The sequence below is a fragment of the Salvelinus alpinus genome, chromosome 12, assembly GCF_045679555.1.
Source record: "Salvelinus alpinus chromosome 12, SLU_Salpinus.1, whole genome shotgun sequence".
NCBI classification, from domain to species: Eukaryota; Metazoa; Chordata; class Actinopteri; order Salmoniformes; family Salmonidae; genus Salvelinus; species Salvelinus alpinus.
Window position 1 is genome coordinate 30323691 of NC_092097.1, and position 15558 is coordinate 30339248.

The 15558-nt window shown below is 43.8% G+C and overlaps 1 protein-coding gene across 2 annotated transcripts in view; it reads right to left on the bottom strand.

Moving 5' to 3' along the window:
• Nucleotides 1-508: 508 nt before the first annotated feature.
• The window catches only part of LOC139535838 (SLIT-ROBO Rho GTPase-activating protein 3-like), a 114350-nt gene continuing 99300 nt past the window's right edge, over nucleotides 509-15558 (bottom strand). For both annotated transcript variants that reach the window (XM_071335672.1, XM_071335671.1), the window contains exons 19-22: nucleotides 11911-12091; nucleotides 10952-11101; nucleotides 10527-10839; nucleotides 509-9328 (exon numbers count right to left, since the gene is read on the bottom strand). In XM_071335672.1, coding sequence (XP_071191773.1) covers nucleotides 8888-9328; nucleotides 10527-10839; nucleotides 10952-11101; nucleotides 11911-12091 — 1085 coding nt within the window. In that variant the 3' untranslated portion in view covers nucleotides 509-8887. The remainder of the gene's footprint in view (nucleotides 9329-10526; nucleotides 10840-10951; nucleotides 11102-11910; nucleotides 12092-15558) is intronic.

The following is a 15558-nucleotide window of genomic DNA, read 5'->3' on the forward strand; positions in this document are numbered from 1 at the left end:
TAATCAACTTCAAAGGTCACATACTTTGTACTAATTATATAGCATACCCTACATGCAATAGAGATTGTTCACAAAAGTCTGCACACTCTACCACTAAGATCTCCTCTCCTTCAATGGACATCGTGCCTATAAGTAATAAAGCAGAATCTTTGTGCCGCAGTTTCTCCATCATGTGGCCTTAGATGGAGCTGCAGTCTCAGTCACAAGAAGTTTGGGGCTTGATCACCCTGTATAGAGATAGTTGAGCTAGATAGCTGGAGTATTTATACAGACCCTGTAAGATAACATGGTGTCTAAGATAGCTGAGCATTATATAGTTCAGTATTCCAAAATGGCAGAATAGGTTAGGTATTGCCTGTCTATTAGCCTGTCAATTCATAGAGATTCATGAACGACTGCTGGCACCAAGGTAATTAGTGAACTAGGCTAAGGCAAGGCATGTGTATTTGCTAGTATAGTATAGTTAATTTGTTTTATCTGCTGGATAAAAGGTCGGAAAAGCCCAATATCATAGGGCAACATTCGTTTTTTTATTATTTGGACATAACGGTTCTCAACATCCAAACAGTGGCATGGTGTACATTACATTAAAAGGGATTTAACCAGTCAGCACTCATGAACAGAGAGACACGAGAGAGAGAGAGGGAGAGACACATGAGAGAGAGAGAGACATATGAGAGAGAGACATATGAGAGAGAGACATAGAGAGAGAGAGAGATATGAGAGAGAGAGAGAGAGAGAGAGAGAGAGATATGAGAGAGAGAGAGAGAGAGAGTGAGAGAGAGAGAGAGAGAGATACATGAGAGAGAGAGAGAGAGAGAGTGAGAGAGAGAGAGAGAGAGATACATGAGAGAGAGAGACATGAGAGAGAGAGTGAGAGAGAGAGTGAGAGAGAGAGTGAGAGAGAGAGTGAGAGAGAGACATGAGAGACATGAGAGAGAGAAACAGAGATACATGAGAGAGAGATACATGAGAGAGACAGAGAGTGAGAGTGAGCGAGAGAGAGAGAGAGATGGTAGACAGTATGACGACAACTCACACTCACCACCACAGGCACTCAGCCAGTTTGGTCTCTGAATGTTACTTCATAAGCATTGTTATTAGCCAACATACAACATCCATTACCCAGGTTTAGCATACATTCCAGAAATCAAAACACTTCCTTGAACAGAACATCCTATACAGCTCATAGAAGAAGAGAGTTCACCATGTGCCTTATAAACCATGCAAGTAGAGGAGTAACACTGCAATGGTGCGTTCACTTTGTAGGAGGATGATGAGTATATGAGTAGAAGTAAAGGTTCAACCACAGCACAGAGAGAAAACAGAAAGGATGAAATGATCAATCAGAGATGGTTTCACTGAACGATGCCATAAATGAGTAAATGTACAGCAGTCCAAGTCTTCTTTATAAATCTCTTACCCCTCCAGGAATCAACTAGAGCATATTAGACAATCAATCATACAAGTAAATAGTACATTTTAGTCGCTCTGGTAGTATGACATCTGAAGGGGTCATAGTACTTCTTCTATAGCAATGTGTACACTACATATTTACATCACTTGTTTTCTTGATATTCCTCAGATGAAATGGTGTGGGAAGGGGAAAATATGAAAAAAGTGAATATCAAACATGACTGACTTACTATATCGTTAAAAAAGGTAATTATACAAGTTCATTAAAAACTGATGTGCACAAAAGGCACTTACTCATTTTAGACATAAATAAACAAAATACTAATAAACAAATATATACATTTTACTTTTGCAAATCAACATTTAGTATGTGTTTTACTTTATCTTTGAAAATACAGCTTATGTATGTTTGGGAAAAATGAACTTGAATGGACTCTTCAGTTATACCGATGAGAACTGTGGTTAATACAAAAATGTTATGTAATTCTTGTAGTTCAACGGGACGAAAGAAAACATGATTTGGTTGTCATCAGTGACAGTTCCTATTGATGGACAGTGCCATCTGTTTACTCATACCTGACCAGAATCACAGCACTTCTAGTTAAAGCAATACCATATAAGACCAGCAGAGGGTGTAAGTGTATAACTTATGTTGTTTGACTTGTCTCTGTGTGCCCTGCCTGTAGGCTAGAATCTACCCAGCAGGGGGCAACAGATGGAGGTGGACAGAATTGACTGCAATGTTTGTGGTAAACAAAGCGCACATGGCAAGCAAATGTCTGGGATGGGATCATGACAGCTTTTTCCAGTGAAAGTATGTATGTGTCTCATAGGAAACTATGTGTATGAAATCAAAATTTGCACACATAACAGTGGCTGAATAATGTACATATGATTGATATTGTGTCACAAGCCGGCTCATAGCCTGTGACAAAAATGAGGGGACACGAACAACAGGTATAGGCCAATTTAAAAGTGTTCTTTATTATAAACAAACTATTAACTTAAACTAAGAAAAAGGAATGAGGTGTGGAAGTATCATGATGTAAGGTGTATGTAAAGTGCATGGATGCGTGAATATGTGTGTGTAAACATGACTGAGTGAAAACTATGCAAAACTACAAAGGAACAAACAAATCATGAGCATACCTGGAGGAGCAGAGAGAGAGAGAGAGATGATTAGTAAGCAGTTTTATACCCTGAGCCCAGGTGGCTCCAATCACTAACGACACTCCTCTGCCTGCAGGAGGAACCGCCCCCTGCACTGCAGAGGAGGAGCCGTGACACCCCCCTCCTTAAAATGAGGGTCCCACCCTCAACCCAACTTCCTCCAACATATTCAAAATAATTCAAATTTCCCAAAAAACAAATAAACAACAAAAATACCAATCCAGGCTCCTAGCAGTAGCCCCGTGTCCCCCAGCTGACTGTCCGCCCCTCAAACTCAGCAGCCTTGGTACCTGAGGAGCAATTTAAGAGGAAAGAGGCGCAGACAGCCCGTAGGGGTCAGCAGAGAAAAGATACAAGCTAGGTTAAAGGAGCACGGGACAGAGCATCAGCAATGATATTATCCTTACCACTAATATGCCTAATATCAAGGTTGAATGGTTGCAAGAACAAAGCCCAACGCATCAGGCGCTGGTTGGGGTTTTGCAGGGACCTCAGAAAAACAAGTGGGTTGTGGTCAGTGAACACAGTTAAAGGGGTCAAACCAGAACCAACATAGACCTCGAAGTGCTGTAAAGCCCAAATGAGACCTAAAGCCTCCTTTTCAATTACAGAATAGTTTTTCTGATACTTATTAAATTTTCGGGAGAAGAAACTGACTGGACACTCAACCTTGTCGTCATTCTCCTGGAGAAGCACAGCCCCAGCACCGATTTGACTGGCGTCTACCTGCAATTTGAAAGGTTTCCCAAAATTTGGTGCTGCCAACACAGGTGCCAAATTAACTGCATCAAATGCCTCTTGACACTGGGTGGACCAGATAAATTCAGCCTTGGCCTTCAACAGATTGGTCAGTGGGGACACTACTACCGAAAAGTTTACAAAAAGCACGGTAGTACCCCGCCATTCCCAGGAAGCGCATCAGTTCTTTCTTTGTAGAGGGCTGTGGGAACTGCTTCACAGCCTGAACCTTGGCTTCTACGGGACAGACAAATCCCTGACCAACAACCTTGCCTAGGTATGTGACTGTAGCTTTGGCAAACTCACATTTTGCCAAATCAATACCTGTGTCCAACATAGACTGCATCTCTGTTTCCAGTTTTAGTCTCTTCTCCTCAGATACACGATAAAATCTGTGTTTGATAGGCTTAGCATCTCCGATGTCTATATCATGTTCAATTAAGTGGGTTTGTGATGGAGTGTCAGAAAACAAAACAGGGTAGTTTCTAATAAGAGCTACCAATTCATCACGTTTCTCAGAGTCTAAATGATCTACCAAAACCCCAAGGTTTTGCAAAGTCTGGGAGTTTTTCAACCGACCTTGTAAGACCTGGTTTGGCTTACTTGTACACTGACACGTATGACAAGTTTTAATAAACTGAGATACATCCCGCTTTAAACGTGGCCAGAAAAAAAAACGAAGTATGCGATCATAAGTTTTACGAACACCCATATGACCTGCCACATCACCATGTGAAGTTTGCAACACTTTCTTTCGCAAACTAGTAGGTACAACTATTTGAAAGACTGGTTCTCCTAAACCCTGATCATAGTGTGGAACCCATTTCCTGACCAACAGCCCATCAAGAAGAAAATAACACTGAGCACTATTCCTCACCACTGAATCAGGAACCACTTTATCAAACAGATCAGCCAAAGTAGTATCGGCCTTTTGCTCAGTCATCAATGAATCTCTAGAACTAGTCAACTGTTCTGTCTGGAGTTTGACTGGCAACTCAAGACTTTCTGGCTTACTCTCAATCTCCTTACGAGAGGCTGCGCGGGTAACCGCACAGACTGGAAATATCTCAGGAGACACACAATTTTGATCCGGAGATTCCCTTGCAGGTGACACTGAAGGTTGCTTCTTACAGATGTTTAGTTTGCCATCTGCCCACACCTTACTACCTGCCAAGTCATTCCCCAAAATCATGTGGACTCCCTCTACTGGCAACTGGGGTCTAACCCCAACATCTACATCACCCTCTACTAGACCACATTTTAGGGTAACTTCATGTAAAGGACAAGAGAATGGAACTAAACCCATACCACATACCATTACACAACGGCCAGTATCAGACTCTTTAGAGAACGGCAAAACAGATTCCAAAATAAAAGAATCTAAAGCTCCAGTGTCTCTTAGGATCTTGATTTTAACATTCTGGTTGCCATCTACCAGGGACACTACACCATCTGAAATAAAGGCTGAAAAATCAGAGTGGGAAGACGGAGAATCAAACTCAACTAGTGGCTGAAACAGCTCACCCTGGTGGTCAGAGGCTGTAACAGGACTTGCCATCACAGCAGGTTTAACTTGAACTGACTGTTTTGATTTAAGCAGAGGACAATTTTTCTTCCAATGTCCTTCAACTAAGCAGTAGCGACAGGTATTAGCATTAACCGGTGCTTTAAATCCTCCAGACCCAAACTTCTGCTGAGGCCTTTGGAAAGATGCCCCCAAAAAAGGTGACCTATTATTCCTAGGAGTAAAGTTATTTTCATGGTACATGTCACTGTTTGACTCAAAATGGCTTTTATGTGTTAGCCTGTACTCATCTGCAAGGATGGCTGCATCACTTGGAGACTTAACTTTACGTTCATTCATGTATGTAGCAACCTGGTCAGAAACAGAATTTTTGAACTGTTCTAACACAATCAAATTAGACAGACCCTCAAAAGTACTAACTTCAGAAGCTGTACACCAACGATTAAATGCAGAAGTCAAATCACAAACAAACTCAGAATAGGTTTGTGAATCTAACTTTTTCCTGTAACGAAAACGTTGACGATATGCCTCTGGCACAAGCTCGTAGACCTTCAGAACTGCTGATTTAACTTTAGCATAAACTTTACTGTCAGCTACACTCAGTGCTGCAAAAGCCTCACGTGCTTTACCTGTAAGTACACATTGCAACAACATAGTCATGTCCAAATCTGACCAAGCTCTAGCTTCCGCAATACGCTCAAATAAAGTAAAGTATGTGTCTGGATCTGACTCATCAAATTTAGGCAACAAACGAAGATTCTGTGAAACATCAAACTGTGGTAGTCTTTCCGGTCTATTAGCATTTCTCAATCGCTCTATCTCCAACTGCATTTGCAACAGTTCCCTCTGCTGCTCAAAAGTTAATGAAGGGCTAGACTGAAAACTTGCACCCTCACTACTAGTAGACTGACCGTCAAAAACACCCATTTCCCTAAGACCCTGCTTTAAGCTAGTTTTAACAGTCTCTTTAATTTTTTTATCAACAATCTCAATCTGATAATGTTCAGCAATTTCAATTAACTGCTCCTTAGTACACAACTCTAAGGCTACCTCTGAAGGAGCTTGAACAAAACTACACAAAATGGAAGACATTTTCCTCAACCAATACAACTATTACAAATGCTCAAAAAAACACAACTCACCTGCTGTCAATCTGGGTTCAAGGACAGGAGCCACACCCCACTATCCTCCAAAACTACTAACTAACTGGCCCTGGTCTTCGTGCAGTCACATGTGGTGGGGTTTTATGCACACAAAACCAGTGGAGTGGAAAAGACAACCAGAAACTGGCGGCCCTCCCATAACCACGGAGGTGCTCCCGAGCCGATGTAGGGGAAAAGGGAAAGGGATGCTCTACCCACGTTCACTGCCACCTAAAACAAAAACACCACAAGCCTCCTATGGACACTTGCTGATATGCCTGAACAGGAGAGGACTCCCACCTGAACAAAACCCAGAAAAACACAGAGTGAATTGCTTAGCTACCAAGCTAACTGAACCAAAAGAACACATGGCTCTCAACTCTCTCTTAAACAAAAATTGGCCCAACCAAAACATCCACTCAAACAAAAAAACATTTGGCAAACTAAACTAAACTAACCCAAATTAACTACTATCCCGGACGAGTCCCCACTTGTCACAAGCCGGCTCATAGCCTGTGACAAAAATGAGGGGACACGAACAACAGGTATAGGCCAATTTAAAAGTGTTCTTTATTATAAACAAACTATTAACTTAAACTAAGAAAAAGGAATGAGGTGTGGAAGTATCATGATGTAAGGTGTATGTAAAGTGCATGGATGCGTGAATATGTGTGTGTAAACATGACTGAGTGAAAACTATGCAAAACTACAAAGGAACAAACAAATCATGAGCATACCTGGAGGAGCAGAGAGAGAGAGAGAGATGATTAGTAAGCAGTTTTATACCCTGAGCCCAGGTGGCTCCAATCACTAACGACACTCCTCTGCCTGCAGGAGGAACCGCCCCCTGCACTGCAGAGGAGGAGCCGTGACAATTGGAATCACAGCATGAGATTCAGGTTGATATATCTGTCCTTGATTTTTTGTTCCACCTTGGCTGTGAATTCACTTCCATTGCCCACATGTTACTGCTACATGTTAGTGACAACAGGTATTCACATATTCCAAAATGGTTAACTACTAGGGTATAGCCCAACCCTCGAAAGCAAAAGGCCTAAACATTAAGTCACTTGTGCGTTTTACAGAGGAAGGGCACCGCAAACAGTCATTGTTCAATTGTCACATTGTTTGTGTCAAATGGTACAGCATAAAACATGCAGGGCAGATACAATTTAACATGGCAGCTACAGTATAGGCCTACAGTGTCATCTTCTTTCAGTACGCACTTATATTTCCTCACTGCAAAGGACTGAAAACAAGAAGTGGGATGAGACACTGGAACATGACAGTGAGGATGTTAGAACCAAGAGGAGGAGAGGTAAGACCACTGTTCTGCTGTTATTATATCACAACACTTACGGTTAACTTCTCAGGCAACACTGGACTTGTCTAGGTAAGGTATCACATTTCAAATCACAAGGAATATTGTAGCAGTACTTTGTAACATATTTTGCGCGTAGAAAGTATTACATAAATCAGACTCGAACAGGCAAGAGGTTGCTTTAAAGATGGCAAAGTGTGTATAGTATGAAATCGGGTGCGTCGAAGGAACACAAATTAGTGTCTAGTTGTGGACTGACTTCACACAGGTTACTGTGTCAGCAGAAGACAGGCTCTTGTGTTGACCTCTAGAGCTGTTGGAACAGTGAGGGGCTATGTGGTAAAGGGCCATGGTCAACAGTATTCTCACAGTATTACAAACTCATAAAAGAGGGCTCAAACCTTACCATGGCAAACTATGGTATAATACACTCATTTTACTGTCTTAAATCTATATATAATAATATCTTGGAAGTATTTATATGAGGAATGATAAAGCATTTCAACAACAATACAAATGGAATAAAAGCAGACTCAACTGGAGACTGACTTGGCCTTATTTACAGTGCATGCAGAACTGCTGTGGGCAGAAGACAGAACATCAGGATCCATTTGAGAAGAGAAGCGCAAATGTAGTTTTAACTCATAAATACAATGTGTGGTATGATGACATCCACATGTCCACATACTCTAAACACAACTGTCCATGCTGTGATGTGTGTGAGAAAGGGAAGAAAATAACAAAGGAAGCAGAAACCTTTTGATATTTTTTCGTTGTTTGCTGGTTGACTATTTGTGTTTGTTTTTTGACAATGCCATTCACATCTACTTGCCTGTTCCGTCTTGGCCTGTACAAGATTAACACACACAAAAAAATACATACTAATCAATAACTATATACAAGTTAAACTACATTTTGAGTTTCTTACAATTATCTCATATACGTTGACATGTTGTTACTTTGTTGAACATCCCTTATACTACAGTACAAACAAAAGGCATAACAACTTCAAGTAAGTCTCTATTTACAGCCAAAAGGCAGATGGCCATCTTGGTTTCAGTCTCTTAGAAGCAGTCTGGTAGACTAAGTGTCCAGTCCAGAGAGAAGAGTCTCATACACACCAGTAAAGAGGGATCAGACATCATCTGGACAACTAGTGCAGGATGAAAACCAATGCCAAAATTACACAAGTACTCCTTCATGTCTTGCAGTCAATGAATCTCTAAAAAGCGGGGCCACAGACATAATTTTGAGGTAAAAACGAAAACGAAAAAATTCCTTTTACTTTGAGGTGATTTTATTCATTATTTTCAAGTCCGTTTTCACATCAAGCTTCAGAGTGTTGAGTTAATATGCTATCAAACCCCTACAGCCTCTCCACCTGCCATCACTATGGCAACTCAGGCTCACTCCAGGAGCTTTCTGAATTCAAGAAATAAAGTGAAACTCAAAACAAGGAGAGGGAAAATCCACACCTGTTCTCTGAGAACATATTGACAACACATCATCGCATTTCTATGGCCTTTCCTCTCCCTCAAGCTGTTGCAACATGAAAACCCTGAGTCTCCCTCAGAGTTACATGGTGCCTGACTTGTCCCCGGCTGCGTTAGCTGCAGAGCTAGCCGTGGCAGGGCTGTTGGGGAAGATCTTCTCAGTGGGGGTGACAGCAGGGCTTCCTACCCCAGAGGAACTGGAGCTGGAGGAGCGCTGCCCTGTGGGGGGCGGGCGGACAGGCCTCATGGGCGGGGGGCGCAGCTGGGCTCCGGCCAGACGGGCCGACAAGGCGGGCTTAAAGGTGGACATCATTTCAGAGGTGGAGCTGCTGCTGCGGCGCATGGCGGCGTCCGGGTCGCGGATCATGATGGTGTGGAGGGGGCTGCCGGGGTCCGAGTTCACAGGCTTCTTCATGGTGGTGTCCAGGGTATCCAGCACCACGTCTGGTGCTTGCTTGCCCATGTTTTGGCGCTCCAGCTCACGCAGCTCATGTAGGGCCGTGGTCATGGTCTTCTCTATGTCCTGACATACACAAAGTACACAGAAAATGTGAAAGGAGATAATTAATTTGATATAATTGCTAAGCCAAGCTAGGCTAAGTTAAGTTTAGCAATGGCAGTAGCCACTGATGCTGAGAGTCTAATGCAGAACCTTCTGTGCTTTTTATTCAGCTCCACTCCCCCGTGACATAGGTGCCAGACTGTCTCTAACGTTTACACTGAGACAGGGCTGCTTCACCCAGACAGACAGTACAGCAGGACATCACATCTGCCTCTGCTCTCCCAGACACCACCTCTCTCTGCTCCCTCTCCTCACACAGTACAGCCCAACACAACGGCACCAAATGAAGAGATTAACATCCCCTTTTAATGGCTGACACTCATTACCACAGTTACAATCGCACACACTCTCTCACACAATCACACAGACACACGTTTTGTTCTTCTATTCTCGTGGGGACCTAAAATGTATTTCCATTCAAAATCCTATTTTCCCTAACCACTAACCTTAACTCTTACCCCAATTCTAACCCTAACCCCTAAGCTTAAAATAGCCTTTGTCCTCATGGTCCCCACAAGGGAGCATTTTACTTGTTTTACTATCCTTGTGGGGGCTTTTGGGGATTTTAGATCTCCACAAGGATAGAAGAACCAACCAACCCACCCACACACACCCACACACACACCCACACACACACACACACACACACACACACACACACACCCTCTCACAATCGCACACAAATACTCTCTCTTACAATCACACACGCACGCACACACACAAACCCATTAGCACAATCACAATCAAGGTCATCAACATGGGCTCAGGCTGAAATAGGGCTCTGATAGGACCACTCTCATTAGCTGATCAGAACTTTTCCATTTCAAAATCTGCCTCTATTCCTTTTCCAGTTAGCCGACGCAGGGCTTGTGCTGCTATTATCAATGATCATTAGTACTCATTTCAGCATCGACATGAAATGCATTCTGCTTCCTGAGGCTGTTGGGGAGTTGCAGCAATGAGACAAAATCAAAATTGTGGAGAAAAAAATTCATTATATATATATATTTTTGAAATGGACAGGTGATTCCATTCCATATTGTGTGAGGTTTTATGACTGATAAGGTTACATGACATGGGGAAAAGAGGTTATGCAGTTATACATTGGGGAGAGGTAATACTTTAGAACCTGGGTCTGATAGGACAGTGAAGGCCTTACCTCTGCCAGGACATCAGCCTCCAGTGACTTGTGGTCCCCCAGGCTGCTGTGGCGTGTGGCTCCTGGTACGTGCCTCAGGGGGTGGCCCTCGGGGTAGACCTTCCTGTCAGCATAGTTGATGCTGCCCGCACTGCCAAATGTGCCCAGGCGCCTCTTCTCCGTGCTCTCCATGCGACTCCTGCTCACTGCCACCTTGTGGGGGCTGCTGGGACAGGCTGCGGCCCGCGGGGGTGTGTCTGTGCCCCGGGGAGGGCTGTGGGTCTCTCCGCTGCGGCGCTGAGGGATGGCGGCCCCGTCAGAACGTAGCCTCACCCTGAGGAGAGAGACAACATCACAGTCACAAAGAGTAGTATTAGGTTGGCCCTGGACACTGATCTAAAAGAAAAAAACATTTCAATGGGTATTCCTTCCCAGTCATTACCCACCTCCCCATGACTCCTCCAAAGTTGCAGTCGAGGGAGTGTTCACACGGTGATGGGACGTCGTTTTTGGATGAGGCCTTGTCATCCAGCAGTGGTCCGCTGCTCGCCTCGCTGTCCGCCTTCTGACTGAGATTATCTGAGAACGCATCATCCCTGAAAGGAGAGAGAGAAAGAGAGGAGAGATGATAGAGTGTGGTAGAAATCTTATTTAGATGGTTGTTTATTCAAACTAATTGGTCCATATTTACAGCGGGCTCTGGTTTTCAATCTGCAGTCAGTTTATCTGATCCAGACAGATGGGGGAGCCACTTCCCTGACTCCTTTTTGAACATTGATCATTCCAAAGTATTCCTAACACAGAAAGTAGCAATACGATATATAATTCTTACCTTACTGTTGACTCAACATCCAAATGGATTCATGAAACAGACACCAGCGATGATTAGTCACACTATAATTCGAGACTACGCGGCTCATCTTTCAAATGATTGTGTACATTTATAACGGGAATTCATATCTGAGGGTGTATTTAATTCATTCATAAGAGTTGAAAAACTTAAACCATGCTCTGGCCTTCTTTTTAGCATCTTTACTCCTGCCTCTTAGCCTGATTGACTGACATCCAATCCACATTTAATTGTGTTACCACTTAAGGTGCACTAGTCAGTGAGGTGTCTTTGAGCGAACACATCATGCATGATTTTAATGATTTATCTGTGCCTTCCCTTTGTGATATTCAGTCAAGGATCTTCCATTAGTGTTACTGATGTGTAGCTGAGCGTTAGATACACCTGCCATGTGTAATTACTCTCAGGTTTCTATCACTTTAAAGAGGGAGATTTGTTGAGGAAAACACTTGATTACTGTAAGACTGACTGTTTCCTGCCTGCCTGCCTGATTTATTGTCAGACTGCTCATCGTCCATCGCTGAAGCTTCATGTTTATAAATTGGTGTTACTCACAAGTCCTGCACCACAATGTACTGGTGTGGGATCAGTCCGTCCACACCGTTGTGCCGCCCCTCCCACCAGTCCTCGGAGGCGCGGTGATACAGCAGTAGTGAAGCTCCCTTCTTAAAGGATAGCTCCCGGGGGGTGCGCCCCACATAGTCAAACTTAGCGATGGCCTCAATCTGCTCCACCTCTGTGGACATAAAGAACAGCAGGAGATAAACATTGTCACAACCTGGACCACCTTCATTTCCTGATGTAATGACATAACTCACACCCCATTGAGATGTGTGGACTGAGTAGCCTACCCTACCCTGGCCTGTGTGTGTGTGTGTGGCCCAATCCAACTGCTTCACTGAGTTAATTAAGATAAATAAGGAGCCCCTTGCTCTAATTACTAAGACCTAAACAATGAGAGCATGTCTTCATGTTCTCAGACAATGGCCTCAGGCCTCTGGTCTGGGCTTAAGTCTTGAGAACTGTAGAGTACACTACACTACTTCTCCAGACAGAGTTGTGATTGCAAAGAGCCCGTGAGGGCCGATAATAGCCAAAGAGGACAGGGGGACTCTATTTAATGGTGGGTTTGTTCTTCAGACTCTCAAATCAGACACAAGAGTCTCCAAGAGACAAAGAGCGAGAGGGAAAATAGGAAATGTCTGAGTTGAAGAAAAATAAAACGAGAGGCAGCATTACGATATAAACTCTATTCTCTAATAGAGAGGATGGTTACTGTTTGAGTGATACACTTCGATTCCAAGCATTGTTGTGAGTTGAAGAGCAGCGGTAATTGAGTACCAATCAACTAACACTGTAGTCTGATCAGGGAACACTACTATCCCAACAGCTAGTAAACTGGTTGACAACACATTCAATCCAATGACTTGGTCCTTTAATGACATTATGGGTCCCAACCTACTCACACACCAATAGCCAGAAGAAACAACGTTCATGCTATAGACAGCCTCCTGAGAGAACATACGCACAAAGGCACAGGCTCTATTTGTCTGTAAGCAAACACCAGTCACCATTCAACCTTGGACCAGAGAACATTAGAGGACCTGTCTCTCACACAAACACACACACCCTGGGGCCAGGCTGATATCAATCACACAAACACACACACACACACCCTGGGCCAGGCTGATATCAATCACACAAACACACACACACCCTGGGGCCAGGCTGATATCAATCACACAAACACACACACCCTGGGGCCAGGCTGATATCAATCACACAAACACACACACCCTGGAGCCAGGCTGATATCAATCACACAAACACACACACCCTGGGGCCAGGCTGATATCAATCACACAAACACACACACACCCTGGGGCCAGGCTGATATCAATCACACAAACACACACACACCCTGGGGCCAGGCTGATATCAATCACACAAACACACACACACCCTGGGGCCAGGCTGATATCAATCACACAAACACACACACACCCTGGGGCCAGGCTGATATCAATCACACAAACACACACACCCTGGAACCAGGCTGATATCAATCAAACAAAGAGCCTGATGACTTGGGACACGCGTAACCTTGGTGACATCCCATAGAGGAGAGACTTCATCACTACTATTTGTAAGAAGTGTTGGCAACCTGAATGGACTGTCTGTTTGAACTACTAGCACACAGCTCAGACACCCATGCATACCTCACAAGACATGCCACCAGAGGTCTCTTCACAATACTCAAGTCCAGAACATACTATGGGAGGCACACAGTACTACATAGAGCCATGACTATATGGAACTCTATTCCACATCAAGTAACTGATGCAAGCAGTAGAATCAGATAAAAAAAAACAGATAAAAATACACCTTATGGAACAGCGGGGACTGTGAAGAAACACACACACAGGTACAGACACACGCATACGCAAACAAACGCTAGCACTCTACACACACGTACATACACGTATATCGTAATATTGTTGTACGGTGGTATTATACATTTTGTATTGTAGATATGTAGTGGTGTAATGATGTAATATGATGTACTGTTTAATCTTTTGATTTGTGTGTGATGTACAGTAAGTGCCTTAATGTGTTTGGATCCCAGGAAGAGTAGCTGCTGCCTTGACAGGAACTAAAGGGGTCCAGAATAAATACAAATAGAGATATGCACATGTAGTGAGTGTTCAAAATGAAAAAGGAATCAAAGCTAGTCAGCTGTCAAACTGCACATCTAGATTTCCCTGTTAGGGAGGAGGGTGTGTGTGTACGTGGCAGGACTGCCCTTGACCACTGGTACTACAGCCACAGCCCAATGTGTGTCTATGGGCCAAACCAAACAGACAGAGACCAGGGGTCAGTCGGGGTTAAACACATGTATCAAATCAATTGTCTCCCAGTAGGAGATTTCCAAGTCAACCAGAAAGCCCAATCAGTTCCATTAGGAGCTCCATCCAGGGGTGAAATGACCTACAGTGACATGGAGATAAAAGGAGGAAGAGGATAAGGAGAAAATAGGAGGAAGATGAGATGGAGTAGGAGGAGGTGGAGGAGATTGAGTAGGAGGAGGTTGAGGATAAGGAGGAGAGAGGAATAGGAAAGGGGGGGAGAGACAGAAGAACATGGCAGGGTAACATTGTCTATCTTTGTCCCCCTCGTTAAATAGAGCTCTTTCGCTTCCTCAGAAACAAAATAACATGTCTGCAGTGAGGGTAAGATCCCTGTGATCATCACAATATAACTCACAGTTTCTCTCCAAACAAGAGCAAATACTCAGAATAAAAACACAAGCTGATGGACACAACAGTCAAACTAGGCCCACAATGTGGTTTTATAGTATTTCTAATGACCTCATGTCTAGATTCAGCTAGAAAGTGTTGCTGTGTCGGGCTGTAGGACCATGTCTCTAGACCCAGTGTGAGGGCCAGACTGTGGAGGGCGGCATCGCCTCAGGTCTGAGAAGAGCCAAGACAGGACCATGTGACTCACATTCCCTCCAAGCACACTAATTAAACAGCGGGAGATCACGATGCAGCGCCAAGAGCCATGCCCTGCTTGGCTGTGCCTCTGTACTCTCCTCTCCTCCCACCTCTCTGCAGGCGGAGCTGTGGGGGGCAGTCAGCCTTTGTCCTGCTGTTTGGTTCAGAAGGCTGGAGAGGGTGTTGGCACTCATTACCAACACACCCATCACTACAGATGGGGCTGTTCCCCGGGCGCCGATGACATGGATGTCAATTAAGGCAGCCCCCCGCACCTCTCTGATTCAGAGGGGTTTGTTTAAATGCAGAAGACAAATTTCAGTTGAATGCAATTCAGTTGTATAACTGACTAGCTATCCCCCTTTCCCGATATGGTTACCCTAGCTTAGCTTAGCCAAGAATAGTACAGTATGGGCCTGCCCATTGAGAGCTAGCAGATAGCATCTCTGGTGTTGTTACTCGTGTTTTGGTTTTCCGAGTGCATTTAGCCCAATTATTCTGTCAGGGCTCTGAGCAGAAAAAAGAATATACAAAAGGCACAAAGGAGAAAGTCCCATGGGACCCGTTTACTATCGCTGAACAAAGAGAGAGCAAAGGACGGGAGAGAGAGGGAGATATATATATACAGTGGGGAGAACAAGTATTTGATACACTGACAATTTTGCAGGTTTTCCTACTTACAAAGCATGTAGAGGTCTGTAATTTT